The sequence below is a fragment of the Podarcis gaigeae genome (assembly GCF_964106915.1).
Source record: "Podarcis gaigeae genome assembly, chromosome: 1".
NCBI classification, from domain to species: domain Eukaryota; kingdom Metazoa; phylum Chordata; class Lepidosauria; order Squamata; family Lacertidae; genus Podarcis; species Podarcis gaigeae.
The window spans coordinates 16,271,146-16,283,621 of NC_139678.1; the positions used below are offsets into that span (position 1 = coordinate 16,271,146).

A 12,476-nucleotide genomic window follows, 5' to 3' on the forward strand; every position below is an offset into this window, starting at 1 on the left:
GAAGGACAGATCCTGAAGCTGAGGCTCCAGTACTTTGGAGAAGAGAAGACTCCCTGGAAAAGACCCTGATGTTGGGAAAGATGAAGGGCACAAGGAGAAGGGGACGACAGAGGACGAGATGGCTGCACAGTGTTCTCGAAGCTACCAACCATGAGTTTGACCAAGCTGCGGGAGACAGTGGAAGACAGGAGTGCCTGGCGTGCTCTGGTCCATGGGATCACGAAGAGTCGGACATGACTAAACGACTAAACAACAACTCATTGACCTCAGTGGAGGTCATGTACAGAGTTGTGGGATGCAATTAATTTAATCAAAGCATTATAGAGATGGAAGGGACCCTGAGGATCATCTAGTTGACTTTTTTGAGCACATCCCATTCATTACTTGAAACAGGGGAAACTTTGGTCCTCCAGATGCAGCTGAACTAGATTCAGCAGGGCTCTTCTGATGAACGTAGACATTTCAGTTGATTCAAAATATTAGCTGTGTGCTAACTCAAGAGCTGGTATGCCTCTGAATACCAGTTGCCAGGGAGAGGGCTATTGCACGGATACAGCTTTCCATAGGTATCTGATTGGCTGCAGCAGGAACCAGATGCTGGACTAGATGAACTATTGTTCCAATCCAGCAGAGATGTCTTTATGTTGTTATTACAGGGTGCTTCTGTGTTTTTGATATACAGACACTGTAGCCCATTGGTTTGGAAAAGGACTGCTCCCTTTGCTTTGCAGTCCAACAAGGCTTGAGATTGGAACAGTTCAAGGCTGATGACCCCTCATGAGATGCATCCCATGCAATGTGTGTCTATGTGGGTGACCTGAAAAGCTCTGTGTAGCAACTCCCTGATGCATAGAATCCAGATCATCCAACCCCCTGCAATGCAGGAATATGCAGTTGTCCCATACAGGGATCGAACCTGCAACCTTGGCATTATCAGCATCATGGTGAGCTGTCTAGGCCAGTGTTTCCCAACCTTGGGCCTCCAGATGTTTTTGGCCTACAACTCCCATCATCCCTAGCTAGCAAGACCAGTGGTCAGGGATGATGGGAATTGTAGTTCAAAAACAGCTGGAGGCCCAAGGTTGGGAAACACTGGTCTAGGCAGACTTAGTCTGCCATATTCTTCACTGTTATGCATACTTACTTGGGAATAAACCACGCTGGATGGAGCAGGCTGCATCCAAATTTCTTCTCCTCCCCTTGCTCTGCTTGCAAATCTGCTGGGGGGAGGCGGCAAGGGGAGATTTATGGGAGGGGAGAGTAATGCCCAGATCAGATTTTAGGGGTGCATGGGGAGGAGAGGACATTATGTTGTCCACCAATGTGATGTCCCTCAGATACAATTACTGCTCAGTCTCAAGCTGCTGTGTTGAGGGGTCCTGAAGTGTGTAGTAGGGGGGTTATAGCCTTGTAGATGTGTGGACATTTGCCCGTGTTTGAATGGGAAGATGGGAGGAGGTTTAATGAAATCCACAAGCCCAAGCTCCTGATCTTCTCTCATCTCCCATAGCTTTCTAAAAACAGTATATAAGGGAGTCCTTGCAAGTATTTAGGGGTCCACACCCCCTCTGTAATTTAAGCATTGGTGTTGATCACACACACATGATCTGGAATCAGGTTCCTGAGAAATCAGTAAGCATTGCATCTGGCCAAGTCATGCTCAGAGCACTGCCACTGAATTGAATGTACTCAGGTCACTTTCTTTGGGTCACCTTTTGAGTATGACTTGGTCAGATAAAAACTAATAATAGTCTCATTTTCTGGGACCAGGAATGAGGAAGCATTGGATATCTAGATGTGGCTGGAGGGCTACCACTGCCCTCATCCCATAGCACCATCAGCCACGCTGGCTGGAGTGAAAGGCTGTTCCATCCATGCACAAACATTTTCAGCACTGAGACATCCAAATAGTAACTCTCAGAGCACCCATTAAAAAACATACCCCGCCCAGCTAAACGCAAGGAGCTGACTGCACTTTAGAGCAGGGCTCTCTGCTTTGTTCAGGGTCACCTCCACACAGTCATGGCTTCCCCCAAAGAATCTTGGGAATTGTAGTTTGCTCCCCCACCGAGCTACAATTCCCAGCACTCTGTAACAAACTACAGTTCCCAGGATTTTGGGAGGAAGCCATGTGACCCAGGAGACAGAAGAACAACAACAACAGAGAGGAGGCGTTTTGCACACTCTTACATTTCAGTTAGAAAGATCCAAATCAGGCATGTCTTTTACTCAATGATCTTTATTAATAATGTTATAAAAAGTTCATAAAAAATGGACGTTTTACAAAAAAAAGGAAAAGTACAACAAACGGAGAGGTCACATAAATAAACATTCGTTTCTTTTTTTTGCTTTTGTTTTAAACTGGTCATTCTAATGTTTCAGATCATCAGACGCGATTTCCTGGCATCGGGATCACCATTTCGAAACCGGTCATCACACAGAAACATTAGAAATCCCAGTGAAGAGTTTTGCTAGGACGGCGGAAGATCACTCGGGCGCAGAGGAAACTTTGCCCTAGACAACATGACACACGTGCGAGGCAGAACTCGGATCCCGCCGGAACATACACCCAGACACAAACAAACAAACAGCGCGTGTTGCGCGCACTCAGGTTGCAATCCTATCGGCACACTTAACCAAATATGCACTCATCAGGTTGCACAGACACCCAGAAACTTCCACCCAAGTAGTAAACGCTGCTTTTCTCCCCCCACACAAAAGAGAGATCTATTCATCCACCCACGCAATTTATTTGTTGTTGTGTTTTTTTTTTAAAAAGGAAAAAAATTAAAACCGCACGTAGAAATGAATGTTAATAACAAATGCTCGGCAAATCAACATGATTCGAATAGTGGAAAGAGTCACGGGGCACGTCTTGCATGAAAACTCACGCAGGAGCCTTTGGGGAGTCGCGAGTTCGAGGAAAATGGGAGAAACCTCTCTCCTCCCGGTCGGAGGGTCTCCCACCACGCCCTCTCCCCATCCTATATCCCGCCGCCTGCGGCCCCTTCCTACACCTGGACGACCACCGTGCTGGGTCCCCCTTGGAGGCGGCGCTTGTACTGGTCAAGCCAGCGCCTGAGTTCGGAGATCTTGTAGCCCTCGGGCCCTCGGCCCCCTTGGTACATCACCTTTTGCTCCTGGATGATGTAGAGGCGCTCGAAGTACGCCCCGTAGGCGGCGCTCGAGGCATTGTCCATGGTGTCGACGGCGAGCGGACAGCCCGGCGCGCCTTCCTGCATGAGCTGTGCCGCGCGCAGCCTGTCCTGGAGGCACTGGTGCTTGGGGATGTCGTAGGCGGCGTCCGAGCTGACCCAGCCGTCGGAAGGGTGCGCCTCCTCGATGTACACCAGCAGGAAGTCGGCGACGTCCACGAAGCGCGCGGCGAGGCTCTCGAAAGCGCGCAGGCGCGCCATGAAGGGCGGTCAGGTGCAGCTGCCGAAGTTGAGGATCAGCGGCCGCTTGCCCCGCGCGTAGTCGAGGATGCGCAGCCGCGTGCGCCCGTCCAGCTGGATCACCTCCGGGTTAGGCGCCGCCGCGCCCACGTGCGCCGCCTTGAAGAAGTCCAGCTTCTGGCCGTGCCACACCGCCTTGAGCGACTCCAGCGTGAACATGCGGTTCGAGTCGGAGACGCACAGCGGAGGGTCGTCCGAAGGGGGCCCCGATGAGGAGTTCTCCTCCTCCTCCTCTTCCGACGCCGCCGACGCCTCCTCTCCAGCCACCGCCGGCGGCGTCGTCAGCAAGAGCTTCTTGCGAATGCAGAGGAAATCGAGGAGCCAGAGCATCACGGCTGTCAGGAGGAAGCGCGGCAGGAGCAGCACGCAGGCGGCCACCTGGCTGAGCGCTTGCAAGGTGTGGGCGCCCATGGAGTGCAGCATCGCCGGAGCCGCGGCTACGGCCAGGGGCGCGCAAAGTGCCCGGAGCCCCTCGCCGCCACGCCGCCTCTCCCTCGTGCCGCCACTCCTCCGGGTGGCTTAGCCGCTGAGATCCCGCTTCTCCTTAAGCCCATTTTATAGTCGGGGATTTAAATGAAAAAGTGACTCCACCTCCGGCCAGAACCCGCCCCCTTTGGAACTTGAGCCTGGGGATTACCTACCCCTCCAGTCCAGTGACCTAAAAATATGGTGGCCAAGAGAGGAAGAAGAGAAAGAAAAAGGAAAGGCGCGCGGGAGGAGAGCGGGTGGGGGCTGGGATGGGAGGGAGGGAGGAGGAAGAGGAAGAGCCGGATCCGACTGGGCCAGGAAGCCGGCGGGACGTGCCAGCGCGCAGGGAGCAGCCGCCGCCAGACGCCCTGCCGGAAGGGACGCTCGGGGGCTTCTCGGGGGAAGAGGGCAGGCCGGGCGCGCCGGGAGGAAAGCGCCCGAGAGGGACCCCCGCCTCGCGTCCGGGGAGGCGGATCAGCCCCAGGCAGAGCGCGAGGGCAGCGGACGCAACCCCCCCCCCCCGAGAGAGGCGCTGGCTGGGTTACGGGAAGCGGCTCCCCGCCTGGAAGCGAGCAAACTCGGCCAAGTTTGCCCCCCTCTGTAGCCTCCCTCTGTGTCTCCCCGGCGTGCCGTCCACGCGAGGCGGGGAAGCCAAGTTCCGACGCCGAGAGTTTTCTCCATCCTTTTAACCGCCCCTCCCCGCCGACCGCTTGCGGCGCGGGACCCAAAGCGACAGCCGCTCAGCAGCAACCGGCAAACTTTCCGCAGCCCCGTTCCCCGCTCCTTCGAGCGCCGCAAACTGCCTCTCGCCCCCCTATTTTGCCGGAAAACATTGCAAGTCCGAAGAACGCTAAAAAGATCAATTACTTAAGAAAAGCGGGTGGTGGTGGCGTTTACCGTGTCCCGATTTTTCTCTTCATTTTTAATTTTTTATTGCAAGCGATCTCTCCCGTGCTCGCTCCACCTTCAGGCGCCGCTTGCTCTCAGCCTTCAGAGTGGCGGCCGACAGCCTTGATCCCGGCAGGAAAGGGGTTAATGCTTGGTTAGTGACCTCTCGGTGCCGCTCCAGCATTAAACCTGTTGACCGGAGCGAAATTCACAAGAGTTAAGAGTTAAAACCGCAGAGTGGCTTTTTGGGGGAGCAACCACTAGGGGTAGCTGTTGGCTGAAGGCTGGAGGCGAAGCTACTAGATACGAGGCTGCCTGCTGCTGCTGCTGCTGCTGCGTGTGGGTATTTACGGCCCCCCTCACTTCCTCCAGGTCTAAATAATCGTGTTCCTGGTTGGCAGCTTTCCCTTAACCCAAGAAGCCTAGGACATTTGCTCACTGTGCCCAAAACTATATAAAAGTTCAGTGAACTCAGGCTAGCTCCAGGTTGATCTGTTAGGGTAAAAGGTAAAGAACCCCTGGGTGGTTCAGTCCAGTCAAATTTGGCTATGGGGTGTGCCACTCATCTTGCTTCTTTGGCTATGGGGTGTGGCACTCATCTTGCTTCTTGGGTCGAGGGAGCCGGCATTTGTCCACAGACACTGGCAGAGGAAGAGGAGTGTGTGTGTGTGTGGGGGGGAACGCACCGCCCCCGGCAGCGTGGTCCTGGTGGGGTGCCATCATGGCTGTCCCCCCTGCCTGCGCTGGGCATCAGGCCCTGCAGGCGGTGTACCACACCCCCAGGACACGCGCCATGCCCCTGCGGGCAGCATGCCACGCCCCCGGACACCTGCCAGCCCCACCCCCACATGTTCTCCGCCCCCCCGGTGCCGGAGCATGAAGCTCCACCACTGTCCACAGACAGCTTTCCAGGTCATGTGGCCAGATTGACTAAACTGCTACTGACACACGGAGGACCGTGATGAGTGTCCGAGCGCATGGAAATGCTGTTTACCTTCCTGCCACAGCTGTACCTATTTATCTACTTGCCCTGGTGTGCTTCCGAAGTGCTAGGTTGGCAGGAGCTGGGACAGAGCCACAGGAGCTCATCCCCGTCACGCAGATTCAAACCGCCGACCTTCTGATCGGCAAGCCCAAGAGGCTCAGTGGATTAGACCGCAGTGCCACCCACGATGGGCACGTTGCACAAATACACAGAGCCACCTTCCGCATAGTCACAAGGCCACCGGTCCAGTACCTGCAATACTTCAACTGGCAACTCCTGTTCTCAAAGCAGACACCTTTCCCATCATCTGCTGCCTGGTCACAGGCACATAGGACATGGGCTCAGGGCCGTCTTAAGCATATCTGGTGCTGTGCTGCGAAGATCCCTCCAGTGCCCCCCCTTTCCCAAAGTTGCCAACCTTTTTTAGGGAGGATGGCGCTGCCGGCGATGTGCCCAGTGCCGCCTGCAGGGGTGTGGTGCGTGTCCTGGGGGTGTGGCGCACCGCCTGCGGGGGCGGGGTGCCCAACGCAGGCAGGGGGAGGCAGCCATGATGGCACCCTGGTACCTCCCCCCCCATTCCTCTGCCAGTGCTGGAGGGCAGCTCCTCTGGAGGGGAAGAGGCGGAGTCTGGATGCGGCGGCTCCTAGCTCAGCTGGCTGCTTTGTGCTGTGGTGGCCATGGCAGGTGGAGGCTCTGGGCATGGCACTGCTTCAGCGCAGCATGGTGGAGGCAGGCGAGGCCGGCGAGCTGATGCATCCAGCCTCCGCCTCTTCCCTGGCGCCCTCCAGAACTTGGCGCCCTGCGCCTCTAGCCTCTATGGGTTAGACACCCCTTCATAGGCTTGTACTACCTCAGACCATTGGCCCATCTAGTTACAGGGAGCCAGGCACAGGGCCTTCTCGGTAGTGGTGCCCACCCTGTAGAACACCCTCCCATCTGCTATCAAGGAGATAAGTGACTACTTTCTAAAGTAACCTTTAGACTGAGAGCAGTCCTGTATAGGGAAGCTTTTAATGTTTTATTATGTTTTTGGATATGCTGGAAGCTGCCCAGAGTGGCTGGGGCAACCCAGTCAGATGGACAGAGTTATTGTTAGTTCAGTATTGCCTAGTTGGCATCAGCTCTCCCCAGGGTTTCAGACAGGGGGTTCTCCCAATTGCAGAGGGTTCATTAAACCATTCTTGAGAATTTGTAGCTCTCTGAGGGGAACTAACAACTCTCAGTATCCCTAAGAAACTGCTGCTCCCAGAATTCTTGGAGGGAAGCCACGACTGTTCAAAGTGGTATTATGGTGCTTTGAATGTATAATGCAAATATGGTCTACGCCTCAGTGGCCTGGGAACTTGCATACTCTTTTTTTTTTAAAGTAATATTTATTAAAGTTTTAAAGGTTACAAAATTAGAAAAGAGAAAACACCAAATTCAGCAAAAACAAAACAACACATCACAATAAGAAAAAAACACGAAGAAAAAAACACAGAAAAATAAAAACAATTAAAAAACACATCAAACCTTCCCATAACTTATCTTTCATTTGCTTGTTTCCTTGACCTCCTCACACCTCCCTTTTTTGTATTCTAGTTCGGTTAGCTATTTCAGCAAATCCTTTCCATCTTTCCCAGATTTTGTCCTATAATTTATCTTAGTATAATGTAACTTTACTTTCCCTCCTTTCACCAATTAACAGTCTGTTTTTTCCTAATCCTTTATAACATTTCTGCTAAAACCACATAACTTCATTCCAACATCCTTCTAACATTCCTTAATTTCACAATGTTTCTGTAGATAAACTTTAAATTTTTTCCAATCTTCTTCCACCAACTCTTCTCCCTGGGAGCTTGCATACTCTTGGCCAGAAACTGAGATGTAGCCTTCCTCAGCCATGCTGGGTGGGACTTCAGTTGGAGTTGCCCTCCAAAACATTTGGAGGGCACCGGGTTGCAGAAAGCTGTCTGGCAGGTATGGACAATCTTCGGCTCTCCTGATGTTGCTGAGCCCCAACTCCCGTCACTTCCCTCCTGGCTATCGGCTGTGCTTTCTGTGGCTGATGGGAGTTTTACTCCAGCTATTTTGGGCCCAAAGATTCCCCACACCTTCTGTATATTGTAGATCGTGACCATTGTTTGCAAAGGGGAATGGAAGTTTGATCTGGAGCATGAATAACTGTGGAGGGATGATAGCTTAGTGGTAGAGCACATGCTCGCATGCAGAAGTTCCCAGGTCCAGCCTCTGACATCTTCAGTTAAAAGGAGAAGGTGGCATCAGTGCAAAAAAGACCTTTGCCTGGAGAACCACCTGTCAGCCTGGGTAGAAAAATCTGGCCTAGATGGGCAAATACGCTGCCTTATCCTAAATCAGACTATAGTCATACCTCGGGTTACAGACACTTCAGGTCGCACATTTTTGGGTTACGGACGCGCTGAAACCCAGAAGTACCAGGACGGGTTACTTCTGGGTTTCGGCGCTCGAGCATGCGCAGAAGCGCTAAACCATGCTTTGCGCATGCGCAGAAGTGCCGAATTGCAACCTGCGGGTTGTGAACGCTGCGGATTGTGAACGTGCCTCCCGCACGGATCACATTCGCAACCTGAGCGTCCACTGTACTGTACTTTTCTGTGTATAAGACTAGGGCTTTTTTTACTCTAATGTTAAAAAACAGGGGGCATCTCCCATTTTCATAATTTTTGAGTCCCGAAAAATAGGGGTTTTGTTATACACGGAAAAATATGGTATGTTCCCAATGCTACACATTATAAAACAGCTGCAGAGGGTGGTTGTGTATCAGGGATAATTGGGAGAGGCAGATGCCTGAGATTCTTTAAGGTTCAGGTAAGTGAATTGCTGAAATCTAAAGCCACACAACTATATATTAGGCTGGCAGATGCTGCAATGCATTTACATGATTTGCCCATGGCTTCTAGGAAAGCACCTGGAAAGCAATTAGACTGCAACGTGATACTCACTTGCCTGGCAGGAAGTTCTGTTGTACTCTGGGGGACTTATGAATTGACATATGCAGGTCAATGACATGTGCTGCCAGTGGGTGTGCAGAATGGCACCTTATTCCGCAATAAGGTAGGAAGAAAACTCAGGAAGAGCACATGCTTTGGATGCAGAAGGTCTGAGGTTCAGTCCCTTGTCAGAAACCCTGCAAGCCAGTCCAGCTCTTCAACATTGTCAGACCCAGTCCCATATTTTAACCTAAACATGCACTTGGGGACCCATTTCTTACTCTTTGCATGGTGGCAGTGCTCCTGTTGCAACCCACTAACCATAAAGGTAAAAAGGTAAAGGACCCCTGGACAGTTAAGTCCAGTCAAAGGCGACTATGGGGTGGCGGCGCTCATTTCACTTTCAGGCCAAGGGAGCTGGTGTTTGTCCACAGACAGTTTTCCGGGCCATGTGGCCAGCATGACTAAACCGCTTCTGGTGACACAGAACACCGTGACGAAAACCAGAGCACATGAAAACGCCGTTTACCTTCCTGCCGCAGCGGTACCTATTTATCTACTTGCACTGGTGTGCTTTCAAACTGCTAGGTTGGCAGAAGCTGGGACAGCAACCGCCGGCATTCTAATTGGGAAGCCCAAGATGCTCAGTGGTTTTGACCACAGCACCACTCACATCCTTAAGGTCCTGATCCACCAGTTGAAGATGAGTGGTGAGCTAGATGATGCAATGGTCTGACTTGGTATAATGTAGTAGCTTCTTCTGTTTCGTCCTGTGTTCCTGTTCGAGGTTTAGCTCAGTGAACAGCTTCTGAAGTTATAATAAATAACAAGATGAAAGATGAAAAAACTATTTTTAAATAATTCCAGTGGCACCTTTAAGATCAACTAAATATAAGCTTTCAAGGTATGAGCTTTCGTGTGTAATACACACTTCGTCAGGTAATTGCTTGGAGTCTTGGTCTTGCTTCTTCTGCCTTACATAAGAAAGACAAGGAAATGTTCTGAAACAGCTTTGTCATTACCTGCTAATAATTTCCTAAACAATATTTAGTTGTTTGTGCACTATCAGAATAGCAGTTCGAATAACCTATCTATGCGGAGAAAGTTGACATGCAGAATATTGCAGTTTGCAGTTTAATGTTTTATTATGTTTTTATATATGTTGGAAGCTGCCCAGAGTACCAGGGGCAACCCAGTCGGATGATTGGGGTACAAATAAAATTATTATTATCAATAATAATAATAATAATAATAATAATAATAATTTTAGCAGCAGGGAAAACAGGACATTCCTATAACAGTTCAACTTCTGTAGGAAATTCAGTTGTCATTAAGGCACAAACATACAGATTTTTCAACCCAATTGATTTCAGTGGGATTTAGCATTGCTTGGTCCCTGCTCTTGCCCACCTAGCAGTTTGAAAGCACGTCAAAGTGCAAGTAGATAAATAGGTACCGCTCGAGCAGGAAGGTAAACAGTGTTTCTGTGCACTGCTCTGGTTTGCCAGAAGCAGCTTAGTCCTGATGGCCACATGACCCAGAAGCTGTACGCCGGCTCCCTCAGCCAATAAAGAGAGATGAGTGCCACAACCACAGAGTCAGTCACAACTGGACCTGATGGTCAGGGGTCCCTTTACCCTTTTAACTTCCTTTTGGGTTTTGCTGGCAAAGCTCCCATTCAAACACACTGTACCAGTTACTGACATTTCAGATGAACGTTTCCATCTTAGACTTATATTTAAGCACTGAGCACCCCCCCCACCTCTGAGTAATGTTTGACTGCCCCATTGGAGTCCAGATTTGATTCATATTTATTTCAACCATTTTGACAATCTTGGCATGAAAACTCTGGAGCCAAGCATTTTTGGGCCTCTTAATCTATCCCCAGATTTACCAGACAGTCCACAGGCCTTGTGGGACATGTTAGCATACCAGTTTAGGGTTTTTGATATCCAAGTGGAGTAGGGGAACATCTGTTTTTGCTCTTGGCACTTCATAAAATCATAGAAATTTGAAATAAAGGCATGCTGAACAATTTATATTACATATAGTCTCACACACCGATAATATTACATAAGCCCTCGTTCATCCTGTAATGCCCCGTAGAGAATAAATTAGCCGTCTTTTGCTGAAACGGAGTCTTGCAATTGGAGAAAGAGGAGAATACTTTTCAAGAGTGCTGTGATACCTTTTTATGAGACCAGCTTCAGTTAAACCTCCTGCATGGACGTAAATGTGGGCGCCCCAAAGAAATCTGAGTAAATCAGAATTCTGCCAGCTAACTAATCCCATATGTGTGGAGCATTCGAAGCAAGTATCTTGGCATCCTTCCACACCTCACCATTCTAATCACATCTCCCCCTGTCTCCCGATTGTGTTTTTTCAACCAATTGTGGGTAGAGCCATTGCTGGATGTTGCCTTCCAGGTCACCTTATCTGATCCTCAACTGTCCCCAGGTCACATTCCTTACCACACCTTTCTTGGCTGCTTTTGCCCGGCTGGAATATGTCAGTGAACTGCAATAATGCCTCTTCCATGCTTTGATGGAAAGGATTGTGTGTCACTGTGCAAAAAGCCTAGGCGTTTCCCCCCCAGTTGATTTGTTTATTCAGATGATGTCCCTGCCCAAAACTTGACATGGTGGTTAGACTTCATTGAGTGTTTCCTCTGACTTGTTTATGGCAATGAGCGTTCATCCTGCATTCTGATTTGCTTGCAGGGTGTTTACACATCTTCCTGTTAATTGTCTGTTCATCCCACACTTCTTTAGTGCGTTCTTTGTTTTACAAACCACAAAAAGTTTGGCCAGTTTTATGATTTGTTTTTTTTAAAAAGTGGATTTGTTGCAGCAGAGCAACAGAGTGTTTTAATCCATTTTAAGTGTACAAACCGGAAAACAATCACTGTCCGGAGACATCTATTGCAGTTACATCCTGGTACCAGTGTTTGAAATTAGCCAGGTACCAGGTGCATTTTCCTACTGGCATGGGTCCAGTTTCAGTCACATAGAGATATCTGGCACTAGCATGGTACAGCTTGAGTTACATCCATTGCTCCATTTGATTTTGCCTGTGGGCCCACCCACCACTGGAATGTGGCCCCCATGAGGTTGCGCACAAGGGAAGGTGGCCCTTCTGTTCAGTGGTTGAGCTGCACAGTTATTTCTGTGGGTATGTCCTGCCATGCGGTCCAAAGTAATACCTGAGAAGAATCTTTGCAAACTGATACGAAACTTCAAGATGTCTTTGCCTTCTTCAGCCACTTACCTCTTGAGAGTACAAGAGTCCTCTCTTGAGTACAGACAGGGTGCTTGTTAAGTTTACAGGTTCTTCCGATCTAATTTCAAGTACCATGTTTAACAATGCGCACCCGGTAATTCTGCAGGTTCTCACCGCACATGTCAACCATTGTTCCATTGTGTCATTTGTAGCCACGGACTCTTAGATCAAATGAGTCATTGTTCGCAGTTACGTCTGTGTGCGCCTGCTAAATCAGTACAGAACTGGGAACTGGATCTGCCCAGGAGGAATGAATCCTGATATCCAGATAAAGCCTAAAGTTACGTTACCAACTCTTACGGTTGCAAGGAACAATCGCATTCCTATGGGTGGCCTAAATTGAACCTTAACTTCCCGCCAGCAATTCGTTTTGCCATTCTCTTAATGAGAAGAACCCGCTGGATCAGGCCAGTGGTCCATCGTTCCAATGGAAGCCTGTGCTCTATCGCC

The 12,476-nt window shown here is 50.0% G+C and overlaps 1 protein-coding gene across 1 annotated transcript; it reads right to left on the minus strand.

Annotated features, from left to right (window-relative positions):
• Nucleotides 1-2,221: 2,221 nt before the first annotated feature.
• Nucleotides 2,222-5,295, minus strand: DIO3 (iodothyronine deiodinase 3). The gene has a single exon (XM_083728701.1). The coding sequence runs from the start codon at nucleotides 3,876-3,878 to the stop codon at nucleotides 3,012-3,014; it is 867 nt and encodes a 288-aa protein (XP_083584827.1). The 5' UTR covers nucleotides 3,879-5,295; the 3' UTR covers nucleotides 2,222-3,011.
• Nucleotides 5,296-12,476: the final 7,181 nt, after the last annotated feature.